Below are 21,158 nucleotides of genomic sequence, written 5' to 3'. Positions count from 1 at the left end.
GTGGAGGGAGGGTCGGGTCCCTTTATTTACTTTTCTCTCGGATGCAGACTGCAGAGCGCTCGTATGCTGTCGACGCGGAGAGAGCACTGAAACTAAATGTGCAAAGAAAGTACGATTCGAGAACTTTTTCGGGGGAAACTTTGCTTGTGTGTGACTTCAGGCTGCAACTAGCAATTATTCTAATCATCTATTTAATCCGTTTATGATCATTTTTTCTTAATTAATGTTAATTGTTTGGCCTATTTAAGGTCTAGTGTGTGGGAGTTAGTGGCAGAAATGAAATGGAAAAGTCTTTTTTTTAGTGTATAATCACCTGAAACTAAGAATAGTTGTCTCTCTGCTCCCTGAGGAGGAGATTTTTTTTTTAATATCTACAGATGGAGCGAGAAAGGACGTACAAAACGCCAGCTCGTTCAAACGCACAACGAGATGCCACTTTAATCCTACAAACTGGTCCTTGAAATGTCAGAAAACACTATGAAATACCTTAATTTTCTTGATTGGAGACGTTTAGTTTTTTTTTTTTAGTTTAGTGTGTTTATTTCGGTCTTGTAAGAAAAAAACAAATACAATAGACAAATATAAAAGTATACGTTTAAAGACACCTTCTGTATACAGGGGCCTTCCCTCTATGGTATAGTCTTAAATGAACGTATATACATCAGTCAACTGTTGTTATTTGGTCGAGAGACTGTTAGGTGTCATCTCACACATGCACATCAGTTGCTACATCGATTAGGCGCAATTTCTTTTGTGCGTACAGTACGAATATGCAACCATTTTTGTACTCTTGCGTTGAACTCATCACAGACTCACCGCTCATGTGACTGTTCTCCTGCGTGCACGAGCCGGTGCTGTGCAGCGGTGCATTAAATCGCTGGATATTGGAGCCCTGCGGTGAGCAAGCTGCTTTGTTTCTACTTGTTTTGAATGACCAACATTAAAAAAAAAAAGCCACAAATATGACGCATGCAGTTACACCAAGTAGAGAAAATCCAAACACCTGCAGAAGCTAAAAAAAAAAGGGAATGTTTAGTATTTTTTTATATTTTTTGCAATCAAAATATCAGAGTGACTGCACTAGCTGCACATGGGATGGCTTTGTTTGTGTGAAATCAGCTCCTACAGGTGCAAGAAATGTGGGAGACGTATAGAGAGGTCACTGCAGCAGACGTATTCCTCTTCCTCATGTACCTCTGAAGTAGCTGAAGCTCTGCCATACGTCCTCTACTCTGCTTCCTACAGAGACATAAACAGCGAAGCACCACGAGCCTCGACGCTCCGTAGCAGCGCTCTCCTGGTCTTCTAACATCTTTTCTCGCTCTACGCGCTTGCAGCAGCGGTAGTGCACGAGCAGAGCGAGAAGATAAGTCCTTTTAAAAATAGATAGCGAGAGCAGGATAGGACTCCTGACATACTTTTGAGTTTTAGGTTGTGTGTGCATGCATGGGCGTCACTTGACTGCGAGCCAGAGGTGACGAGCAGACTTTGAAGAGCGTCGCTCTGTAGGTTCTAAAAGCCACGAAGGAAAAATAACTCGTAAAACAACACGTGATGACATCGTTGTTCACAGTGCAGCCCTGACTTAATACCTTCTAGAGAACACAGTGAACGATTAACGGATGAATTCACAAGTTTTTGTTTCACGCGGGAATAAATGAATGTCATTTTACCCACTATGTTCTCGAGATCACTCCGAGAGTTTGAATGGACGGATTGGATTTAACGGATGAGCGAGTTCAACCGAAGTTAGACAGGGGGCGACGTCCTCACTGTTGGCATGGCGACACGTCATATAGACAGGCCCCAGATGCTCCGGCAGGCGTCCTCGTGACAGTCGCGTTTGGAACGACGAGGCATTTGCAAGTCAACTACAGCTCCGACTACCATCTGCTCCGCCTGAGATGGATACTGTGAGGTTTTTTTTTTTTCCTCCTGACACACTGTCCTCACTTTCTCTCCTCTCACTCTCTCTCTCGTTTTTTTATTCTTCTCCTTCTTCTCCTTCTTAAATAAATCCGTTACCTCGCTGAATCCTGTCAGTACAGAAAACTGCCGCCATCGCGTCAGATGTCTCGTGTGACGTGTGTAAATCCAAGGCGACGAGTGAGTAAACAGTGATGGGTAAAATGGGGCGTTGTGGGATTTGATGAAGGGAACGTGGATATCTGGGTTCCTCTGTGGGCGGGGCAATAAAATAAAAGCTGCGTGTCAAACGACACTTTTGCACGGCTCCTGCCTCCCAGTATATGTACATTAAGTCCTCTTTATTACCGTGCACTGCTTTCTTTTTTTACACTACAAAGGATTTATGAGGATTACAGGATTTTCCAGACGCTCCACCGAATCGAGAGATTATTTTCCACCGCTCCGTTACGACGTACAGTCGTGACGTTACACAACTGCGCGCGTTTCTGCTCTCCACCTCCGGCACTCCGCGATGAAAACACATTCCCTGCGTATCGCCAAAAAACAGAGTCTATACACACAACAGTACATCAAGTCCTTTCGGCCATGTAGGGGGGGAAAGAAAGCTACACATTGTTCAGCATTGACAAAGTGAATCGAGGTCAACACACAGAGAAAATAATTGGAATCTTGGCCTCATCTGTCTTTCTTTCTCTACCGCCGGACAGAGCCGGGGTGTTTTAAGGCAGTAACACTCCAGCCCCTCTGGCTGAATACATTACCATGATCTACTGTGCTGCTACAGCCCACTCGACCATTCAAAGGTCTCTGGCCGGGAAAGCAGCGATGGAGAGAGCCGGAGTGAGAGAGGAATAAAGGATAAGATGGACTGGCTGCGGAGATGTGCGTAGGAGAGAATGCGAAAGGGGTCGCCGAGTCAAAAGGTCATCCCGAGGCTAACGCTGGACAGCTGGCACTTCCTGTACTCTGTTACTCCTACACTGTGTCTATTTTCCCGCCTGCCTACTAGTTCAACCAACTTCTAATACTGGTGTTGATTCTAACTTCAGCTCCGATCCGCCCGTAAATGATCCGTGCGTGGCACTTAAAAGTTCGTGCAAAGCCTCAGCGAGCGGTTTTGAAAAGATGCGTGTCACGCCGGGAGGCGAAGGGATCGTCTCCCAGCGCGCCTCGTGATGAGGTTTGCGACTAATTTCCCGAAACATCTTGTGTAAAGCACCGTCTTAACAAGTGGCTCTTCTTCTTTTAAAGCCAGAACAAAAGCCGCACAACAGAGATGTCAAAGAGGAACCAGCAGTAGCCCTCCAGACTGTGGACACTCAAGACGCGGTGATGATTTAATGAGGCACTCGTGACGCCGGCGCCGTCGAGATGTCTGGCGCGGGAAGAAACGCGCATGCAGACCCGAGAATACAAAATCATCGCAAGCATGTAAACTGTACGTTCTTGAGCGTCCATTGTCGTTTGCCCTTAGCGATGATGCGCGCCTCGACTCCTCAGCGTACAAGACAATCAGCCTGATTGGCCTCGACGTGATAGCAAGCCCGGCACGCCCGTGCCGAACACTTTCATTCATCATCAGGCAGCTGCAAATGCACCCGATGTGCCGAGCCTGACACTCAGTCCAGACGTGTTAAGTGTGGCAAATGCGAGGGGGAGAGATGAAATCTTTCTGGGACAGGGGAAATGTTCCGGAGCTGGGAAAATAACCCTTTTAGCTTTAATCAAGATTATGATAAATGTTTCAGCCGTGAATCCGGTGACAGATACAGAGCGTTTCACAAAGAAAATTGTCCTTTCTCTCTCTCTCTCTCTCTCCCGGTTTCTTTGTGAATCCGTGCAGGTGACGCGAGGGAGGGAGAGAAGAGAGGCAATTTAGCGGGAGACAGGTGATCATTTGAAGGCTGCCTGACAGACAGCAGCTCTTATTGCTATAGGCTGCTCTGCTGTTTGCCTTCCTCCAGCGACAAAAGAGGAAGGGGATAGAGAGAGAGGGGGGGAGATGGGATGAAGGACGGGTAATTGTAACCTTAGCATTTAATAGAAATTCATTCTCTGTGGCTGTGGGGCCAATCAAGGCGGTGACACGGGCTTTTCTTTTTGCGAAGGCGCTAGGTGCGGAGCTGGAAGAGACGAGGCGCGCCGAAAAGATGAACAACTCTCTTTCAAAAGCCTCGGAAACTGACAAATCAGACAGCACGGCACCCACACACACACACGAGTCAAATCCCATTTTGCCAGGTCTCCAGGAGTCTCTCGCTATGTTTTTTTTTCTCTCTTCTCTAAACATAAAAAACAGCACAGCTCTGCCTTTTACTTGTAATTACCAGGTTTTCCGTAACTCGCAAAGGTCTTTTAGGGAAAAAATGGCGTCCTTGAGTGAGGATATGTTGCAGCACGGAGAGCCCGTGGCAGAGTTAGGATTTTAGTAAAGCACTAAGAACTAAGCAATTCAGACACTTAAGGCCAATTTTAGATTACAAATGTCAGGGACGGGAGGGTGACATCGCAGACGGGGAGGACAAATCACTCTACAAGTGAGACAAGGCTCCTCAGATTCTATTAATTAACCGTGAGATTTAGTTTGTCGCAACTTAAGGGCTCCACGATACGGTGAAAAAAGATTGGTTTATTTTTTTGACAGATGTTTCAATTGAAATATCGATTCTGGTTGGTTGGAATAATCAACATTTCAAATCAAAGAACGTCTGAAATCACGAGGATGGGACATTTGTGGGAGAACAAACAAACACGTACTCTTACATCTCTGTGGCACGACATTATCAAAAAAATGGCGCTCTCCAGACTTTGTGCGTCCACACCGCTACATTTTTAATCGCTATGTTTTTGTGGTAACTTTAATAATTAGCTACTTTGCAGATGAGTGGCTACCAGTCAATGGTCACTATCTGTTCCCTAACATTAACGGTTACCAAAATAGGTTTATTTTTTGACTTTCCTCCAAAAGTTGTAATTATTCTGTGCAACACTGGATAGTTTCACCTCTTCAGACACATTATCTGACGATGGTGGTCGCTTTGTATGAAGGGATCACAAGAAGAAATGCAGCAACTGTTGTGTTACCGGCATGTTTCCGTGTTGTGTCGGTACAGTATTCGCCGGGCAGAGCGCTCCTCTCTCTCACCTGCTCTCGCTCTCTATTCAACCGGCTCCCTCCCTTTGTCCACTCGTCTGATCTCCCTGCCGTTCTCCAGACCACGGAGAGGAAATCCCATCCTTTTAATTAAACAAGGAGCCCCAGGACATGGGGCTCAAATGCAATTTGTAACGATTTCCCGCAGCCAAGACTTTGATTATACAAGGGCTCTTTATGCTGACCAAAGACTTTTGACCACAGTTAATCCTCCATTGAAACCCATTAGGAGCCTCCTTGCCCCCGATCATGCACACCTCCTGACTTTCTGACCCGCCCACCCTTCTCTCAAACTCTCCTCCAGCCTGCTCTGCAAAAAAAAAAAATAATAATTAAATATATCTGCATATGCAGTAGTTTGAAAACCTCAGTCTCCCTCAAACAAGTGAGGATTCTCTTCAGGATGACTGGTGTGACATTAAAACACAACAGAGCTTAGCAGGCAGGGGAAGGGAGGGATGTGAAGCTGAGATTTAGCCTGAAGAAAATTTAGGGTAAACTCTTAATTAAACACCGCGCGCGGCAGACCACTCTCAGTACCGGCTGCATAATTCAGATGCTCGTTGAAGTGCTTGAGACGACCGGGTTCAAGCAGGAAGCGTAGAAAGCTGGAGGGGCTGTTGGGAGGAGATAGCACTCTTTATACCCAAGCTAAACATCACTTAGCCTGCTTGTATAGCAGTGTTTGGCGAGTCAAGCAGGACCTAGTTAGTGTACATTCTGCAGGAGGTGTTTTTCAGGGAGCACGTGCGGCACTAACTCCACGGTCGAGGCGGTGTAGGGGGGTTCTCTTACGTTGACAGATTCGTGGCCGGCGTATTTGACTCGGATCCTGGGCTCCTGAACCACGTCCAGATTGGTCCCCGTCACCATCAGGGGGGTGTGGCCGCTGAGAGAAAGAAAAAAAAAAGAAAAAAATTACACAATTTATTATTCCACAGGTTTAAATACTCATGTTTATCAGACACCTCCTCGTTTCTCCGTCTCAACTGTTTTTTGTTTTTAATTCAGAGATACAAGAAGAGAAATAAAGTAAAAGAGGAAAAAGAAACGGAGCAGTTCAAAGACTCCCTCGCCCCGAACGCACCTCTCCAGAATATTCACCATCAGTCGAAAAATAAGCGCATCAAACTGCCTTTCATCCTTTCAGGTTCTTTGGGGAGATAATAGCCTTTGGAGTGGAGGGTGATTAAAGATGCTTTTTAACTGACTTCACTTGCTGTAATCAACTAGCGCGGGATCGGGTTTTGAAACACAGAAGCAGCTCGAGTGCGTACGCGGGTGCAGCGGTGGTCCTGGGCTGCTTCGCAACGCAGCGGCGTGAAAAACAAAAGCACACAAACAAAAGCGGGAGCGAAGCCGCTGGATGCGCGGCTCCCCCTGCAGCTGTTTGGGTTGCTGTTGATGTTTGTTGTTTTTTGTTGTTGCGCTCGTCAGTGTGGCGTGATAAATAAAGATGCCGGGCGGGAGTTGTTGCGATGATGAATGTCAGACGGGCCCGTGCTGACGCTGTGGGTTCACTGCGGGAGCATGAGTTACTGTGGACGGACCTTGTGCTGTCTGCAGGCTCATCAAATTATATCGCCAGCCACTGTGCGGGTCGGTCTATCTGTCTATTATGACACAGGGATGATTGATCACATGTGGCAATGTTTTAGACACATAGAAAGATACAACATAATGTATAACATTTGCCGAATTTCCAAGAAAGCCCAAGTAAGTATGACTGTGTCGTGGACAGCACCTCACAAAGCTTATAAATGTTCTCCTGACTCACAAACTCACAAAATTAAGCGATTTTTCAAGGGAGACTGGTTGCTTTCGCCAAGTGCAACAAAGACCCAGCCTATATTGATTACTGTTTACTGTATTTGTAAAGTCTGACACAATGTTGTCCGTCTGTCCATCTATCCGTTCATCCATCCATGAGCCTGCTGACACCTGGCATCAGCGTGATTCGCCTGGTGATCGATTACAAGCCGGTTATTGCAGATGGATGAAAATCACAAGTGACAATGTTTAGACAGACAGGAAAGGAAAGGAAATAATAATGTATGACATTTGCCGAATTTATAAGAAGGCCCAAATGATAAGAAATGTGTCATCGGCAGCGCTTCACTGAATTTATAAGGTTGCATCCAACTCAAAAACTTACAAAATTGAGTGATTTTTAAAGGGAGTCTGGGGACGGGCTACAAAAACGTAGCCTGTATCGGTTACTGTTGGTGTATTTGTAAAGTTTGACATGTTGTCTGTCTATCTGTCCATCAATCTATTCATCCGACACACAAAAAAGCCAAGACATCTGACCAATATGATTCCCTTCCCTCTCTCTCTCTCTCTCTCTCTTCATTTTCCCCCTCTTTTCCCTCCGTGCCGTCTCTCTTCTGTTGCGGTGTCCCTTACACTCCGTCTCTAAGCCCGAGCCATCTGCTGTGGACTCGCACCTCTGATAGCACATTGTTCTCCAAAGCCTCCATTTCATCCTCATCCCTCTCTTGTTTTTAATTAGTAGTGTACAGTGCATGTGTATCTATCTGCCAAAGAAACTCAACAGATGGATCAACGCTGAATTCGATAGGAGAATATCGGGTCTTAACGGTGCCCATGCTCTCCAATCTGCACACTGTGGCACTTCTATCAGATCCAGACTAATTGGAAGGGAACCGAACAGTAATTGAAAGTGCAATATTGACTGCTGTCTGCTTACTACCACTGGTCTGGACCGGCTGGATCTAAAGCTTTGGATGAGGGGAGGAAATCCTTCATTTGTGCGATGAAATCTCAGATTTGGCTGGCGAGGATGTGGATAAAAACAACATTTACAGTCTTTTGAGTATATATGGTGTACGCGGTGACTTTACCTCGCGATGCTCCAGTCTGGTTCGATCCGCTGGACGGTGGGGTCTTCTATGTACTCGAAGGTGAGGCTCTCCCTGATTTGGGCGTGGTCCACACTCACGCTGATCTGCACCGGGCCGAGCCCGGACAGGGAGGGGGCGGAGTAGCACACTATCTCCGTCATGGTCCGCCTACAAGAGACGCAGCATTGGATTTATTTAAATCTGTATTAAGGCTCTCGATAACGTGCAGAAAGGGACATCCATCACTGTCCTGGAAAACCCAAACCAAGTCCTTCACAAAGAAATCTACAGTCCAGCAGCATTAAAGAACATAAACAAATAGTACATTATTCCGTCATGTTGAAATCCACTCCAGGACCATAATTACAACTTTTGAAGAATCACTGGAGTATCTAGAACAAGCAGTTACCCCGGATTTGTGACTTTGGAGCATATTGTCACACTGTTCACGTATTGTTCTTTTGCTTTTTTCCCCTTACTGTTTGGTAATGTTAAGGCAACACAACACAACTACTTTGTTAAATTAAGGCAACAAAAGTACTTGGATAGGTTTAGACAACAAAAATAATCTGTTAGGTTTAGGTAACTAAAATACTTTGTTGGGTTAAGGCAACAAACATTATTTGTTAGGTTAAGGCAACACAACTACTTTGTAAGGTTAAGGCAACAAAAATAATCTGTCAGGTTTAGATAACTACAATACTTTGTTGGGTTTAGGCAACAAAAGTACTTGGATAGGTTTAGGCAACAAAAATAATCTGTCAGGTTTAGGTAACTACAATACTTTGTTGGGTTAAGGGGGCAAAAATACTTTGTCAGGTTAAGGCAATACAAATATTTTGCTAGGTTTACGTTCAAACATACCATTTAATTACGTTAAACATGTGTTTGAAAGGATAACCAGCTTTTTTTCCTGTCTGCAACGCTATGACGGTCCTCCAGCAACGTTAATTATGACATTCCAGGATCACCATCACTGTAATATCAGACTGTGTTTATGCATTTTGTACTACCAGCCCTGTTCTGTAATTATCTGAGACTGAAGATGGCAAAAGAAAAAAACAAAACAACAAAACCTTTCATCCTCTGCCAAGAATAAATAACAACTCTAATTACTGCATGGAAGACATTTGTGCTAGAAACCCTAAAAAACTGAACAATTTTCAGAGTTTTTCAGGCTTTTCTGAAACTTATGATCTTGCTGATCTGGTCTCACGAACGCACAAAGGTGCCAATGAGCCAAGCAGCACCTCCGCCAGTGTCATATTCACTTCTGTGCATTCCCCTCACCTCCCTGTTCTACCTGCCCACCCCCCTGAATTTGCCCCAGTTCATTAGAAGAAGGAGAACTGGTGGTAGAACCCCAATCCTCCACTCCCTCCTCTCCCTCCCATGCCAGGAATACAGTGGAGAAACACAAACCAGTAATTAGCCCCATATCTCATTAAAAGCCGGCTTGACTCCTTCAACCTTACAACATTACAGTCATGGATGGGTGGAGAGAGATGGAAGGAAGCTGTGAGAGTGAGAGACAAGAGGAATAAAAAAGAAAATAGGGGGGAAGCGAGAACAGATGAACAAATTGATAGAAAGATATGGTGATACGGAGGAGGGCGGTGGATGAAAAAGAAAGAGGAATCTATAGGAGCACCAGGGTTTTTTTTTCTTTTCCACAAGCTATTATTACAGGGTTTGATGCAGTAGGTCATCAAAACCTTATTAAGATTTACATAAGTTTCTGACAGAGGGAGAGAGGGAGAGGCTTTCCCCTGGGGGATTTCTCGGTAATATCAAGCAGGGGAAAGAAAAAAAAAATAATACAAGAAAGCGGTGAAATATAGCGGCTTATTTAATGGGAATAATCCACATCATCTCAGGAGCAAGAGCTCTTGTTTTTGTTCTTTCTCCATTCGCTCACAGCATGCCCCGTATCTAATATCCTCTGACAGTGATGTAAGTAGCAACTCAGAAAAGTTAAAGAAACGCAGAGTCAAAGAGCTGCGCTGCCGTCCGTGCGTATTAAAGACATGAATGCAAAATGCGAAGAAAAAGTTGTAACACAAAAATACAAGACGAGCAGGACAGAAAACGAAGACAAATGGGCTGCGTTTGAAATGTTCTTTTATGTTCTATGCTTTTTAAAATCAGTTAATAAAGGTGACAACTGTCAACGTTAGCAGTGAGTGGGTTTGTTTCGCCTTTAACGTTAACCCGTAAAACCGTGGAGATTTAAATTTGTGTCTTTCATTTACACTTCACGTTTACGCCTCATCTCAATGTGCAATAAAAAAAAAGCCCTCTCTCCACGAACGGCCTCTGTTAAACAAAAGCCGATCATTCAGGCGTGTTTTTTTTTTTTTAAAGCCAATTAAACTTTATAGGCTGCTAATAGCGCTTTTATGGTAGGAAATGGGCGCAAGAGGAGAAAGTCTCACCCGAAGAACTCGCACGTCTGGTTTCCGAACTGAACGTTGACGCTGCTGCCGGCGCCGAGGTTTTCTCCCATGATGGTCACTTTCGTGCCCCCGGACTCTGGACCTCGGCTCGGGGACAGACCTGTGACTGAGGGAGTCTACAAAAACAGAGAGTAAGAAAGGTTAAGAGAGACTGTGAGAGCACTGAAGGAGCTGAGAGAAAAGGACAAACCAAAAGGCAGACGAAAAAAAAAAAGGCGGGTGTCTCAGAAAGAGGGCCAGCAACTTTGGGGAACCTCTCGAAACCTTCATGTATTATCAAAGATCCCCCTGCAAATTACAGTTATTCATATTGCCAGGCCGATGGCGGTGGAGTGCAGCGGCGGTGGAGAGAAGAGAGGATAAAACCAGGAGCTCTTAGAGTCCCTGAGAGATCCTCCTCCTGTGTGTCGTGCATTGCCGGGCTTGTGTCTGAGTGAAGCTTTTTTAAAGACGGTCTGAAAATAACTAGTGTTTACAGCTGCAGGCGGCGAGCCCGCCATCACACAGACAGATGGAGAAATATCCGAGCAGACATGCAGAGAAAACACGCGTGCACGCACACAGGCGAGCGCACACACCTCAGTGTGCACAAACATACAAACGGCAATTTAAGAACAACTAAATGCACATTCTGTCGTCTACGCTGCCACTTAGCCAAGCGCTCAAGTACCGCTGGCTGGAAGAGACGGTCACAGAGGGAGTGTGTTTTATCGGGAAAATGGAAGAAAGCTTCTCTGGCTGTTTTTCTTGTCTTTTTTATATTTTTTTTCGGGGTGGTCTGAGGGAATAGCAGTGCCAATTCTAGGATCTGCGAGATACTCTTCGAGGAATTCCACTGCTTCCCAGACTGGCAGCTGTAGAGCGGGAGAGGAAGAAGCAGCGGAGGAGTTTACTCCGCAGCCGAGAGCGTCACGCCGGTGAAACTCGAGCTAGGTGCGACTACCAGGAGGCAGGCTAAAGCAGGTAGTCTGAAAAACAACAGCGGTAATTACCCGCTGCTGTTAATTGTTAAGGGAGTGCTAATTGTGAAGGTGTGATGGAGCGCAAAAAAAAAAAGTAGATTATCAGTTCGCTGCAGGCCGGGCAAGCGACGGCGGCTGACGAGAGATCGGTGGAAACGTGCGCGTCAACGTGTGAGAACGGGGAGCAGATCATGTTTACCTGCCGAGCTGAGCGCCGATTTTCCATTAGCAAGTTTTTTTTTTTTTTTTTATCTTTCTTCCTCTCCCTCCCTCTTAAGATCCCCGCCCAATCACATTTGATCAGCTGTTCTCATGTTTTAGCGCAGATGAACGTTTGCTTCCAGAATGAACTAAAACCTAAAAAACACGGCAAGAAACAATTGTACAAAAAAAATCCAGTCATTTCTTTGATTCATTACACACTTTATGAAACATGCTTGTATGTTTATATATTCATAAGCATTTCATAAGTTTAAGTATCAAGACATCAAATTTGCTTTGTCACTCACTCACTAACTTTAAGTGGTAATTGTGTTCTTTTGGTAAGGTAATGAAATCCATGTGTCAAAGTCAGATGTTACACATTGCAACGTGGTTATAAGTCGCTCTAAGTGGTCAATGTTTGCTCCAAATAAAGTGGAAAAATCAGGTTAAGTCAATGCAAAATCAGCACACAAGCTAATATAAAAGGTACTTACATAAAATGAATGGTTATGGATGGATTTTAAACTATTTGTGGTGAGTTTTTAATGAGTTATGATTGCCGTGGTTAGACTAATAAGTCCTGTTCTTGCACTGACTTTGTGTAATTTGTTCCACTTTACTCGGAACAAACAATAACCACTTATAGAGATTTATACCCAGCCTGTAATCTATTACATCCGCCTAAAACACTGGGATTTTAAAAACTTAATTTCAAGCACCCATCTGCCACAAAGAGCGGCTTTTAATCACATAATAAAGCATTACAATAGGGATTACAGTGTGTTTTAAAATGATAATGTGGCAATTATCAAAATGAAAATTAGGCAGTAATACGCCATTATAAAATACTTTATAATGTGTTGATTATTGTTAAAAAGCATCCTGAATATTGATGATTCCTTAGAACTATAAGCGGACTAAATCATATTCCAAGTATGTTTTTGCTGGATTATAGGGGTCGGCATCATGATGAGTTGTTATTATTTTAATATAAATCATTACGAGTGTTCATGCATGATTAGAACAATGATTATAAAGCACTATAGCTGCATTATAAGGATGCTCGTGATGGGTTATAATGTAAAATAGACATGGGGTTCACACAAAGTCCTACCATTGTGGCTTTAAAGCTTATAATTATGATTACACGGCGCTATAGGTGCATTATAACTAATTTATCCATTAAGCCTTGCTTAACCTAATGCAGCTAGTGAGTCACAAAGGCAACATGACATTTTTTAAATCTGTATATTTCACAAGCCTACACTGAATTAACCCTGTGATCCTGCCTCAATAAAGGCAAACAGCGTTTTACAACCAGAGAGCTGCAGAGATCATTAACGGAGACCCCTCTGAAAACCTTGTGATGTTAATGGAAGCATGTTGTTTCGCAAAGTAACAAGTAAACATCCACGGAGTTGCTTAATTACACCGGTGGTAGTCATGGCGACGCGCGCGCTGTTACTTTGCCGGCGGCGCATAAACAATTACTTTGTTTGGAAAAGGTACAAATCACTTTTAATTGAGGCGACTGTACGCGTTATATCACTTCCGTGCAGCTCTTTAGTTTGTGCGGCGTGATTAACGACATCACACGAGGGTGCAGAGCGATGTGGTGTTGTTGCAGTCGTTACCACAAAGGAGTAGAGCTGCGAGGAACGGGCCCGGAGTTCTGGTCTGCACTCGCTGACACACAGCTGGACCGGACCGGGTCTGGTGTCGGCGTGGGCCGGATCCATCTCGCACACGATCCTACAAAAACACACAACAACAGCACAATTAATAATCAAATAACTTCAAGATCAGGAACGCAGTGGCGGTTCTAGACCAGTTTTAATAGGGGGGCCAGGTTGGGGCCGGCTTTTTTTGTTAGGGGGCACATACAACCCGGAAAAAAAGGATAAATCCCTCATTCAGACAAAGCAGTGTTTACAATTTCAGCAATTTTGATTGGGTAGTAAACTGCTGAGACACTTTATTTCTGCCTTTCCCTTCAGAATAAAATCATTGTAAGAAATCTGTCATTGTATTATTAATGCAGACTCCCTGTCAGGGGGGCCACAGGGGGGTCCAGACTCAGAGTTAGGGGGGCACTGGCCCCTGTTAGCCCCCCCCCCCCAGAACCGTCCCTGAACGACTTGAGTCTCAGAAGTCGTCTGCGCATCTTAAATCCTCGAGCGAAGTTGAGAGAAAGTAATCAAAACGCTTCTCTGCTTGGTATCGATTTATCCTCCACTCTAAATGCAATCTTCTTCTGTTGTCTCACTCATTTCATTACGGGACACATCCAGACATCGACGAGGACCCCCCTCCATGACGATCTTTAAAGGAGGCCGGTGCTTCTCCTCCTCTTGGCACTTGAACACAACCAGAGGAGATTTAAATCCCCCACCAACAACCGGGCTCCTGACGCCGATGGTTCTTTTGTGCCAGCGCGGTACGTTTAATGTAAATCACGCAGCGGGGATCAATGCAGTTTTTATCACGCCATGTGATCAGGCGTCACCCAGCGCCGCAGGTGACGAGATCAAACGACATAATAAAACGAGGACTTCTATTGATCGGCGGTGCCAGGGAGTGATAAAGCACAAGGAGCAATCACAGTGCAGGGAAAAGAAAGATAGAATACGTGGCAGAGGTAGGAGATGAAGCAGAGCAGACGTATTATTTCTCCAGCGCTGATCATCCGAATTACAACGAATGACTCGCTGGTTGAACTGTGTGGAAGAGAGTGGCTAAAGGAGGATTTACTCGCCGACAGAACGGATGTTTCTCTTCTCACCGGGCCTGAGAGAAAACACGAACCCCACCTGAACGTCTGCTGAGCCGGTCCCTTTGTAAAAGCTGCACATGAATGGAAATACGCTTGGCTTTTTTTTACAAAAACTGAACATTACATTTTTATGTTGTCCGCAGAGGGACCGAAAATCCAGAGGTTTATTTTTAAACTAAATCCTCCGTAATGAGGATTCAATTTAGCCGCTACAAAAGAAATGCCACAGCCCAGCATCAGCCCTCGGAAAAATGGTACTTTCTGACTGCCGAAAAAAAACAAAAACACAAAAGTTGAGGCTTCTTCTTCAAAGCAGGAGTGGCTTTCACACACTCCTCTGAAGTAGGAACATAAAACACACATAAATATGTATGCGTTTTCTCCTCCCTTTTCTTGTCCAGTCCACCATAGGAAGCCTGGCGACTGAATTAACACTCGAAACAAACAGCAACAGTCAGATAAGGACACGCATATAATGAACCTCGAGCCGATATGACCCCGACTGGCTCGGAATAAAAAATTCTGGCTCGGATGAAGACTCCCACTCCTTCGCGGTGCGACTACAGGGGTCACAGGTTAGTTTTTTAATTTCGCTCAGTCTATTTTTTATTTTTTTTTTACATGCCATATAAATGAATTCCCTAGCTTGTCCCCAGTTGGATTAAAGTGCTGTCAGATCAGTGCGCTGCTGACAAATTGTCCCCTACGGCCAAGTGGCACATAGAGAATTTTAATTACAACTGGCCAGTAAAGAGCAGAAGAAACACGGACACACTGTAACATGATGGTGTTCAAACACCACCAGAAAACGGGGAATGAATACGATGAACCACTGTGAGTTGGAGCGATTGTGCGAGAACATGTGTGACCATCCAGTGTGTGTGTGTGTGATATGTGTATTGTAACAGCACTGTGAGGCTCAAAGTGTGCGAGTAACAGCGACGGTGCAGTGCTGAGCTGTTCTCTTTCCGAGGGCAGAAGTAGGCCAAGGAAAGAATTAGGGTTAAAGGCTCCTCTGAGAGCCACGACTGTGATAGCCTGTGTGTGTGCATAAGTGTATGTGTGTCAGCTGCGCCTCGGTGCTCGGCTATACATTTAAAACTTTAACTCTGTTCTCTAACTGACTCTGGGTCAGCGGAGGGAGGAGGGATTTCGCACTAACGGAAGACAGGCTGATTATGCCTGAGCACTCGTCACCCCTGAGAGACTCCCAACATTTTACTACATGTTTCTGTAGTAACATGTGATACCCATGGTTATAAGTAAGGAGTTAACAGTGACATGCAGGTTTTCAGTGGTGCGATATTTAATCTATAGCAGCAACAACATGAGGTTTGTTTGTGCTAGCTGTGTAGCTTGGGGTCAGCCCTATGTTCCTACATTTCTAGGCCATTTTCAAAATTTCGGTTTTCTGTTCCTACATTTCCCATTAAATTAAGCCCTAGGGAAAATTTATGAAAAAGGAAACGTGGGAACATAGGGCATAATTTTGGAAAAAAAAACTTGGAAATGTGGGAACTGTGGGAACATAAGGCCTAATTTTGGAAAAAAAAACTTAGAAATGTGGGAACCGTGGGAACATAGGGCCTAATTTTGGATAAAATCTTAAAAATATGGGAACTGTGGGAACATAAGGCCTAATTTTGGAAAAAATCTTAGAAATATGGGACCTGTGGGAACATAGGACCTAATTTTGGAAAAAATCTTAGAAATGTGGGAACTGTGCGAACACAGGGCCTAATTTTGGAAAAAATAAACTTAGAAATGTGGGAACTGTGGGAACATAGGGCCAAATTTTGGAAAAACAACTTAGAAATATGGGAACTGTGCGAACACAGGGCCTAATTTTGGAAAAACAACTTAGAAATATGGGAACTGTGGGAACATAGGGCCTAATTTTGGAAAAAAATCTTAGAAATGTGGGAACTGTGGGAACATAGGGCCTAATTTTGGAAAAAAATCTTAGAAATATGGGAACTGTGGGAACATAGGGCCTAAATTTGGAAAAAAATCTTAGAAATATGGGAACTGTGGGAACATAGGGCCTGATTTTGGAAAAAATAAACTTAGAAATGTGGGAACTGTGGGAACATAGGGCCAAATTTTGGAAAAACAACTTAGAAATATGGGAACTGTGCGAACACAGGGCCTAATTTTGGAAAAAATCTTAGAAATATGGGAACTGTGGGAACATAGGGCCTAATTTTGGAAAAAAACTTAGAAATGTGGGAACTGTGGGAACATAGGGCCTAAATTTGGAAAAAAATCTTAGAAATATGGGAACTGTGGGAACATAGGGCCTCATTTTGGAAAAAATCTTAGAAATATGGGAACTGTGGGAACATAGGGCCTCATTTTGGAGAAAATTCTTCCAAAATGTGGGAACATAGGGCTGTGGACACTCCTGTGTAGCTTCCTTCCTTCAAAAAGGATTCCTTTTTTCCAATAAAGCATTGCATTTCTTCCACTGATAACGATCTGTACCCAGAGGCAATCCAGCCTAATCCTAAACCAAATATGTTAACATATATTTAATGTAAAGCGTCGGAGCTGCATGTGAGCACATCCTTTGCCTCTCCCATCGCGATCAGGTCTGCATCACCTGGGGAGATTAAACCACCGTAACGTCTGCGTGTCTAGCCAAGCAGGGGGGGGGGCGATGCATGGGCTACGTTTCATTAGTTCAGGGTGAACAGGACAGACTTTAACGTGATGTGTGCACAGCATGGGACAATTAGTGAGGTAAACACAAGTAAACACACACAGCTGTTCTGGGATTGTTGCTGACTAGATGAGCTGCAGAGAGTGGGAGCTGGGCTAGTGTGCTGCAAGAGGGGGGGAGCGGCGATGTGTCAGGGCCAGACTGTCTGGACCTGCTCCAGTTTTCATTAAGGTGGGAGATGGAGGGGAAAACAGCTTTTTTTGGGTTGCAAAACACATATTGATCAGAGTTTGTTCGCTGTTACATCACATGCATACAGTAAGTAGTATGAGTGTTAATAACTGATTTTAATGCATGTTTATCATCTTATCTGTGCTGTTTCTCTATCAGGAGGTTTGGCGAGCAAATGATGTTGTTCGCAAATTGGGTAATTAAAAATAATGAACATTTCGACGCTGCATTGTCTACAATATATGGCCAACTTTTCCCACGTGCCTGCAGTTAATATGTAAGAAATTTGAACTTAAATTAACAGAATGTCAAAAAATAGCATAAATAATATTTTGACTGTATGATTTCTATGTATTGTAGAGTTGGCATGTAAACCAGCAAGCACCATCCCATCCCGGTCTTAAGCTCATGAGCTCTTGGTTGAAATGCCAACCCTCCCTGGTAGCTGCACGGCTAACTGAGCTAACTAGCTAAGGGCAGCTACGGTACACATTTGTTTTAGCTTGAAGATTTAACAGAATTTCGTGTGCTTGTCACGACTAATGACAATCATTTTAAAATAATAACACTGCAGCTCGACTTGTTTGTGTGACTTACTGTTCAGCGATGATGTAGCCGTCCTCTACGGGCGTGCACCTCACCCCTGCCACCTCCACGTTGCCCACCATGTCTGAGAAGGCCAGACCGAGGTTCGTGCCGTGGATGGTCACCCGCGTGCCTCCCTCCGGGGGTCCGGCCACTGGGGTCACCTACGGGGGGGGGGCACAGAAGTCAGGGAGAATCTTGTAAATGCTTTTTGGTCGAAGGCTGATATCAAAAGATGTTTTCCCTCCTCGGCTATGGACCTGTCTTTAAAATCCTAAAAAAAATGGGCGCAGGTTTCCGCGGATTGCTCACGGGTTAATGTGCTCTTTCGGTCCAGGTGGCTGTAAAAGCAATTAAGAGCACTCCCACGCCTGCATCCAGAATGTCAGTACATGCCATGAGTCACTGTGCCAGAAGCATGCGCTAATCACAACAGCAGGTAATGTTTGGTTCCTTTTTTTTTTGCTCTTGCTGTCTAAACATGGCACCACATCCTCACACAAGAAAATACACTTTAAAACTTATTTTTTCATCAACTAATTCATAGAAATCAAGAAGCGGTGGATCCAATAAACTAAACTTCACAATCAGACAAATTAGATGGATTTTTAACATCCTGGACAGGCGCCTGCCCCCAAAACTACTGCTGTTGCCATGGATGGTAAATCTAACAAGGGGCCATATTAATGCTTAGTGCAGACCACCTACTCATAAAATACAATATGGCTGCCCAGCATGACCTTGGCACAGGGTGGCATGCTGCCTTCTGTGCCGCAGAGCCCTGTTGAGGCTCCGACCTGGCCGTCATCCAGCCTTTTAAACAAGAGAGGAGAAGACGAGGAGGAGGAGGAGGAGGAGGCGGATAAAAGAGTGAGAGCGGGGCGAGAGAAAACAGAGGAAGGAGATGGAGAGAGAAGACGGTACTGTGAGATAGAGGAGACTGAGAAAGAGGAGGGCAGTGGGGAGGAGATGACTGTCACTTGGCTGTGTGGAGCTGCTGGCGCTACGTAAACAATCAATATGCTATTACTGGCCGTGCAAGCAGATGGGAAAAAACACAACAGCCAGTTGTGCCCGCTTACTGAGCCGCAAAGTGCCACGTGACGGCGACCCTTCAGAGTGCTGCTGCGCTCCCTCCCATCCCTACCCACCGACACCCACTAGGGGCTTTGCGGCTTCCCTGTGGGACACCGGCATTGTAATCTAGATTCAGTGGACATTAATTGCTCTGGATGTAAAGTAAGTGTGTCACTGCACCGCCTGAGGGGTCTGAATACATGAATCTTTTAGCACTGCTTGGGCATGCAGGGTAAGGGGGGGGGGGGGAACATAATGGCTAAATATATCCATGTCAGGCGATGGCAGCAGCTATTCGAGTAGACTTAGTGACGGTTACATAAGCAATGTAAGGGGCCTGAGAGAGAACAAGAGAGTGAGGAGGAGAGGGAGGCGAGCAGAGGACAGAAGGAAAGAAGGGATGGGATGAGGAGCAGAGGGAGCGGGGATGCCACTCTGCCCAGGCCCCGTCAGCCGCGATGCGTGACAGGTGAGGCGGGAGGAGGCGGGGGAGAGGCGACAGGACAGCAGCGCTGGATCACAGATGGGCATGCTAAAAGCTTGGGAGACCTCCTCCTTCTACCCTTGAGGCTGAAATGGAGCCCTTCCCACGGTGGACCAAGCACAGGAAGACAGTCTAATCCATGCATGAAACCCATTTGACTGATCTCCCCCCATTGGCAGATAGAGCCTCGATTCACGAGTGGATCACAGGAAAAGAAAACACCACTTCAAAGACTCACGCCACTGATGTCTCCCAGCTGGGAGGCGTGAGAGAAGTGCTGCTCTCTGTCTCTGTGCCTGTACTTCTTCAACAAACAAAGGAACAAAATCCATAAAAGACCCTCCTTGTACACGAGGACCGCGGTTTGATAGCCTGCGAGCCGCGTCCTAATGACCTCTGCAGACCAGAGGGAACCCACTGCAGTCGCGTAGCGGAAATAATCTTTTCAGAGGGGCGGAATTTGACTTCATATTTCCCCGAAACATTTCCTCTTCTCTGCATCTTTCCTTCCTCCTTTCGCTTTCTGCCTTTCATCATCTCGTCTCCCTCGGGCTGGGTGACACATCCTCCTCCCGCTCTAAGCACCGGCTTGCTTGTTTGTCTTAGCGCTCAGGCTTTTAAGAGGGAACAGGAAGAGGAAACCTCATCGGACATGCATGCACACCCTGCCGCCCTTACTCCCCCCCCCAACCACCCCTCCCACCCGTTCCCACCCAGTGCTGCCATGCCATGCTCCCTGTGTAATCCTTTTAGGAGTGCTGCTGCCCGCCTGGCATTGTCACACTGTCAATAGAGGGTAATTCCCAACAAACAGCCAGTCGGCTTGCACATCGCACTCCCAGCTCGCCCGCTCTTTCTGTAGAATAATCTGTTTCTCCAGCTCGGGGGGGGGATCAGAGCATCGGCCACTCACCGCCACCATTTCAGTTAGACGTTGTGCACAATTTGGCGACAACCATAGAAAAGACTAAAGAGGGGGGGTGGGGTTGGGTCGGCCATTATAATCCACGAGAAAGAAACTTCCAGAAAAGAAAGGGTCTCTTTTGGGGGAAGATAATCTGCTAGTTTGAGAGCAAAAAGAGGAAAAAACGATGGGAGACGGCGAAGAAATGGCTGTCAATGTGAACAGCCTGGGGATGTCTGTCAGCGCAGTGTTGACTTATTCAGCCGGAGTAATGGCGGGGAAAGTTGTGCTGATGCAGCCGAGGCTACACTCAATACATAGAGCGGAGGGCAACGCGCTGCCCCGGCTGCCTTCGGGCTATGCAAGCCTAGCATGTCGCTGTGCAACGGCAGCTGACAGGGCTGAATGACATCATCCAAGACAATTCGGAGCTAATCATTTTTTAATCCCCTCCACAGTGTCGGCATTCCTTCTGTGTATTCTTTGCCATCAATCTTTAATATACACATTCATGAAAAAAATAAATAAAAAAAGAGCTTCATCTCCTTGAAGCTCTGAAGAGATCCTCCCAGAATGAAACCACTTGACAGTCGATGCATTTCCATTTCACCGCGGCTGGGTATTCTTTTACCCGCTTTTGAAATTAAATAGCCCTCGATACAATTTGGGAGCTCGCAGCTAATCTCTTTGTCTTTGGACTGCGCTCCGACTAATTCGAGCGTGTCACATTTAATTGTGAGTAGCATTTAATGGGCTTGATAAAAAAAAACCCCACTGATCACTTATTCCCCCCCCCCACCCGAACAAACTACATCCTAAATACTTTACAGGGTCTTAAATGTCTTGTAGTCGTCAGAGAGATACGGGCCGGTG

General features: G+C 45.3%; 1 protein-coding gene across 4 annotated transcripts in view; it reads right to left on the bottom strand.

The window, feature by feature from the left end:
* Positions 1 to 21,158, bottom strand: part of plxna2 (plexin A2) — a 195,453-nt gene that overhangs the window by 44,329 nt on the left and 129,966 nt on the right. For all 4 annotated transcript variants that reach the window (XM_030421748.1, XM_030421750.1, XM_030421749.1 and 1 more), the window contains exons 13-17: positions 17,833 to 17,984; positions 13,204 to 13,321; positions 10,383 to 10,519; positions 7,948 to 8,115; positions 5,879 to 5,972 (exon numbers count right to left, since the gene is read on the bottom strand). In XM_030421748.1, the coding sequence (XP_030277608.1) occupies positions 5,879 to 5,972; positions 7,948 to 8,115; positions 10,383 to 10,519; positions 13,204 to 13,321; positions 17,833 to 17,984 (669 nt within the window). The remainder of the gene's footprint in view (positions 1 to 5,878; positions 5,973 to 7,947; positions 8,116 to 10,382; positions 10,520 to 13,203; positions 13,322 to 17,832; positions 17,985 to 21,158) is intronic.

The sequence above is a fragment of the Sparus aurata genome, chromosome 7 (genome assembly GCF_900880675.1).
Source record: "Sparus aurata chromosome 7, fSpaAur1.1, whole genome shotgun sequence".
NCBI lineage: Eukaryota > Metazoa > Chordata > Actinopteri > Spariformes > Sparidae > Sparus > Sparus aurata.
The sequence above is the reverse complement of the archived record's forward strand: the minus strand, read 5'-3'. Positions and strand labels throughout refer to the sequence as shown.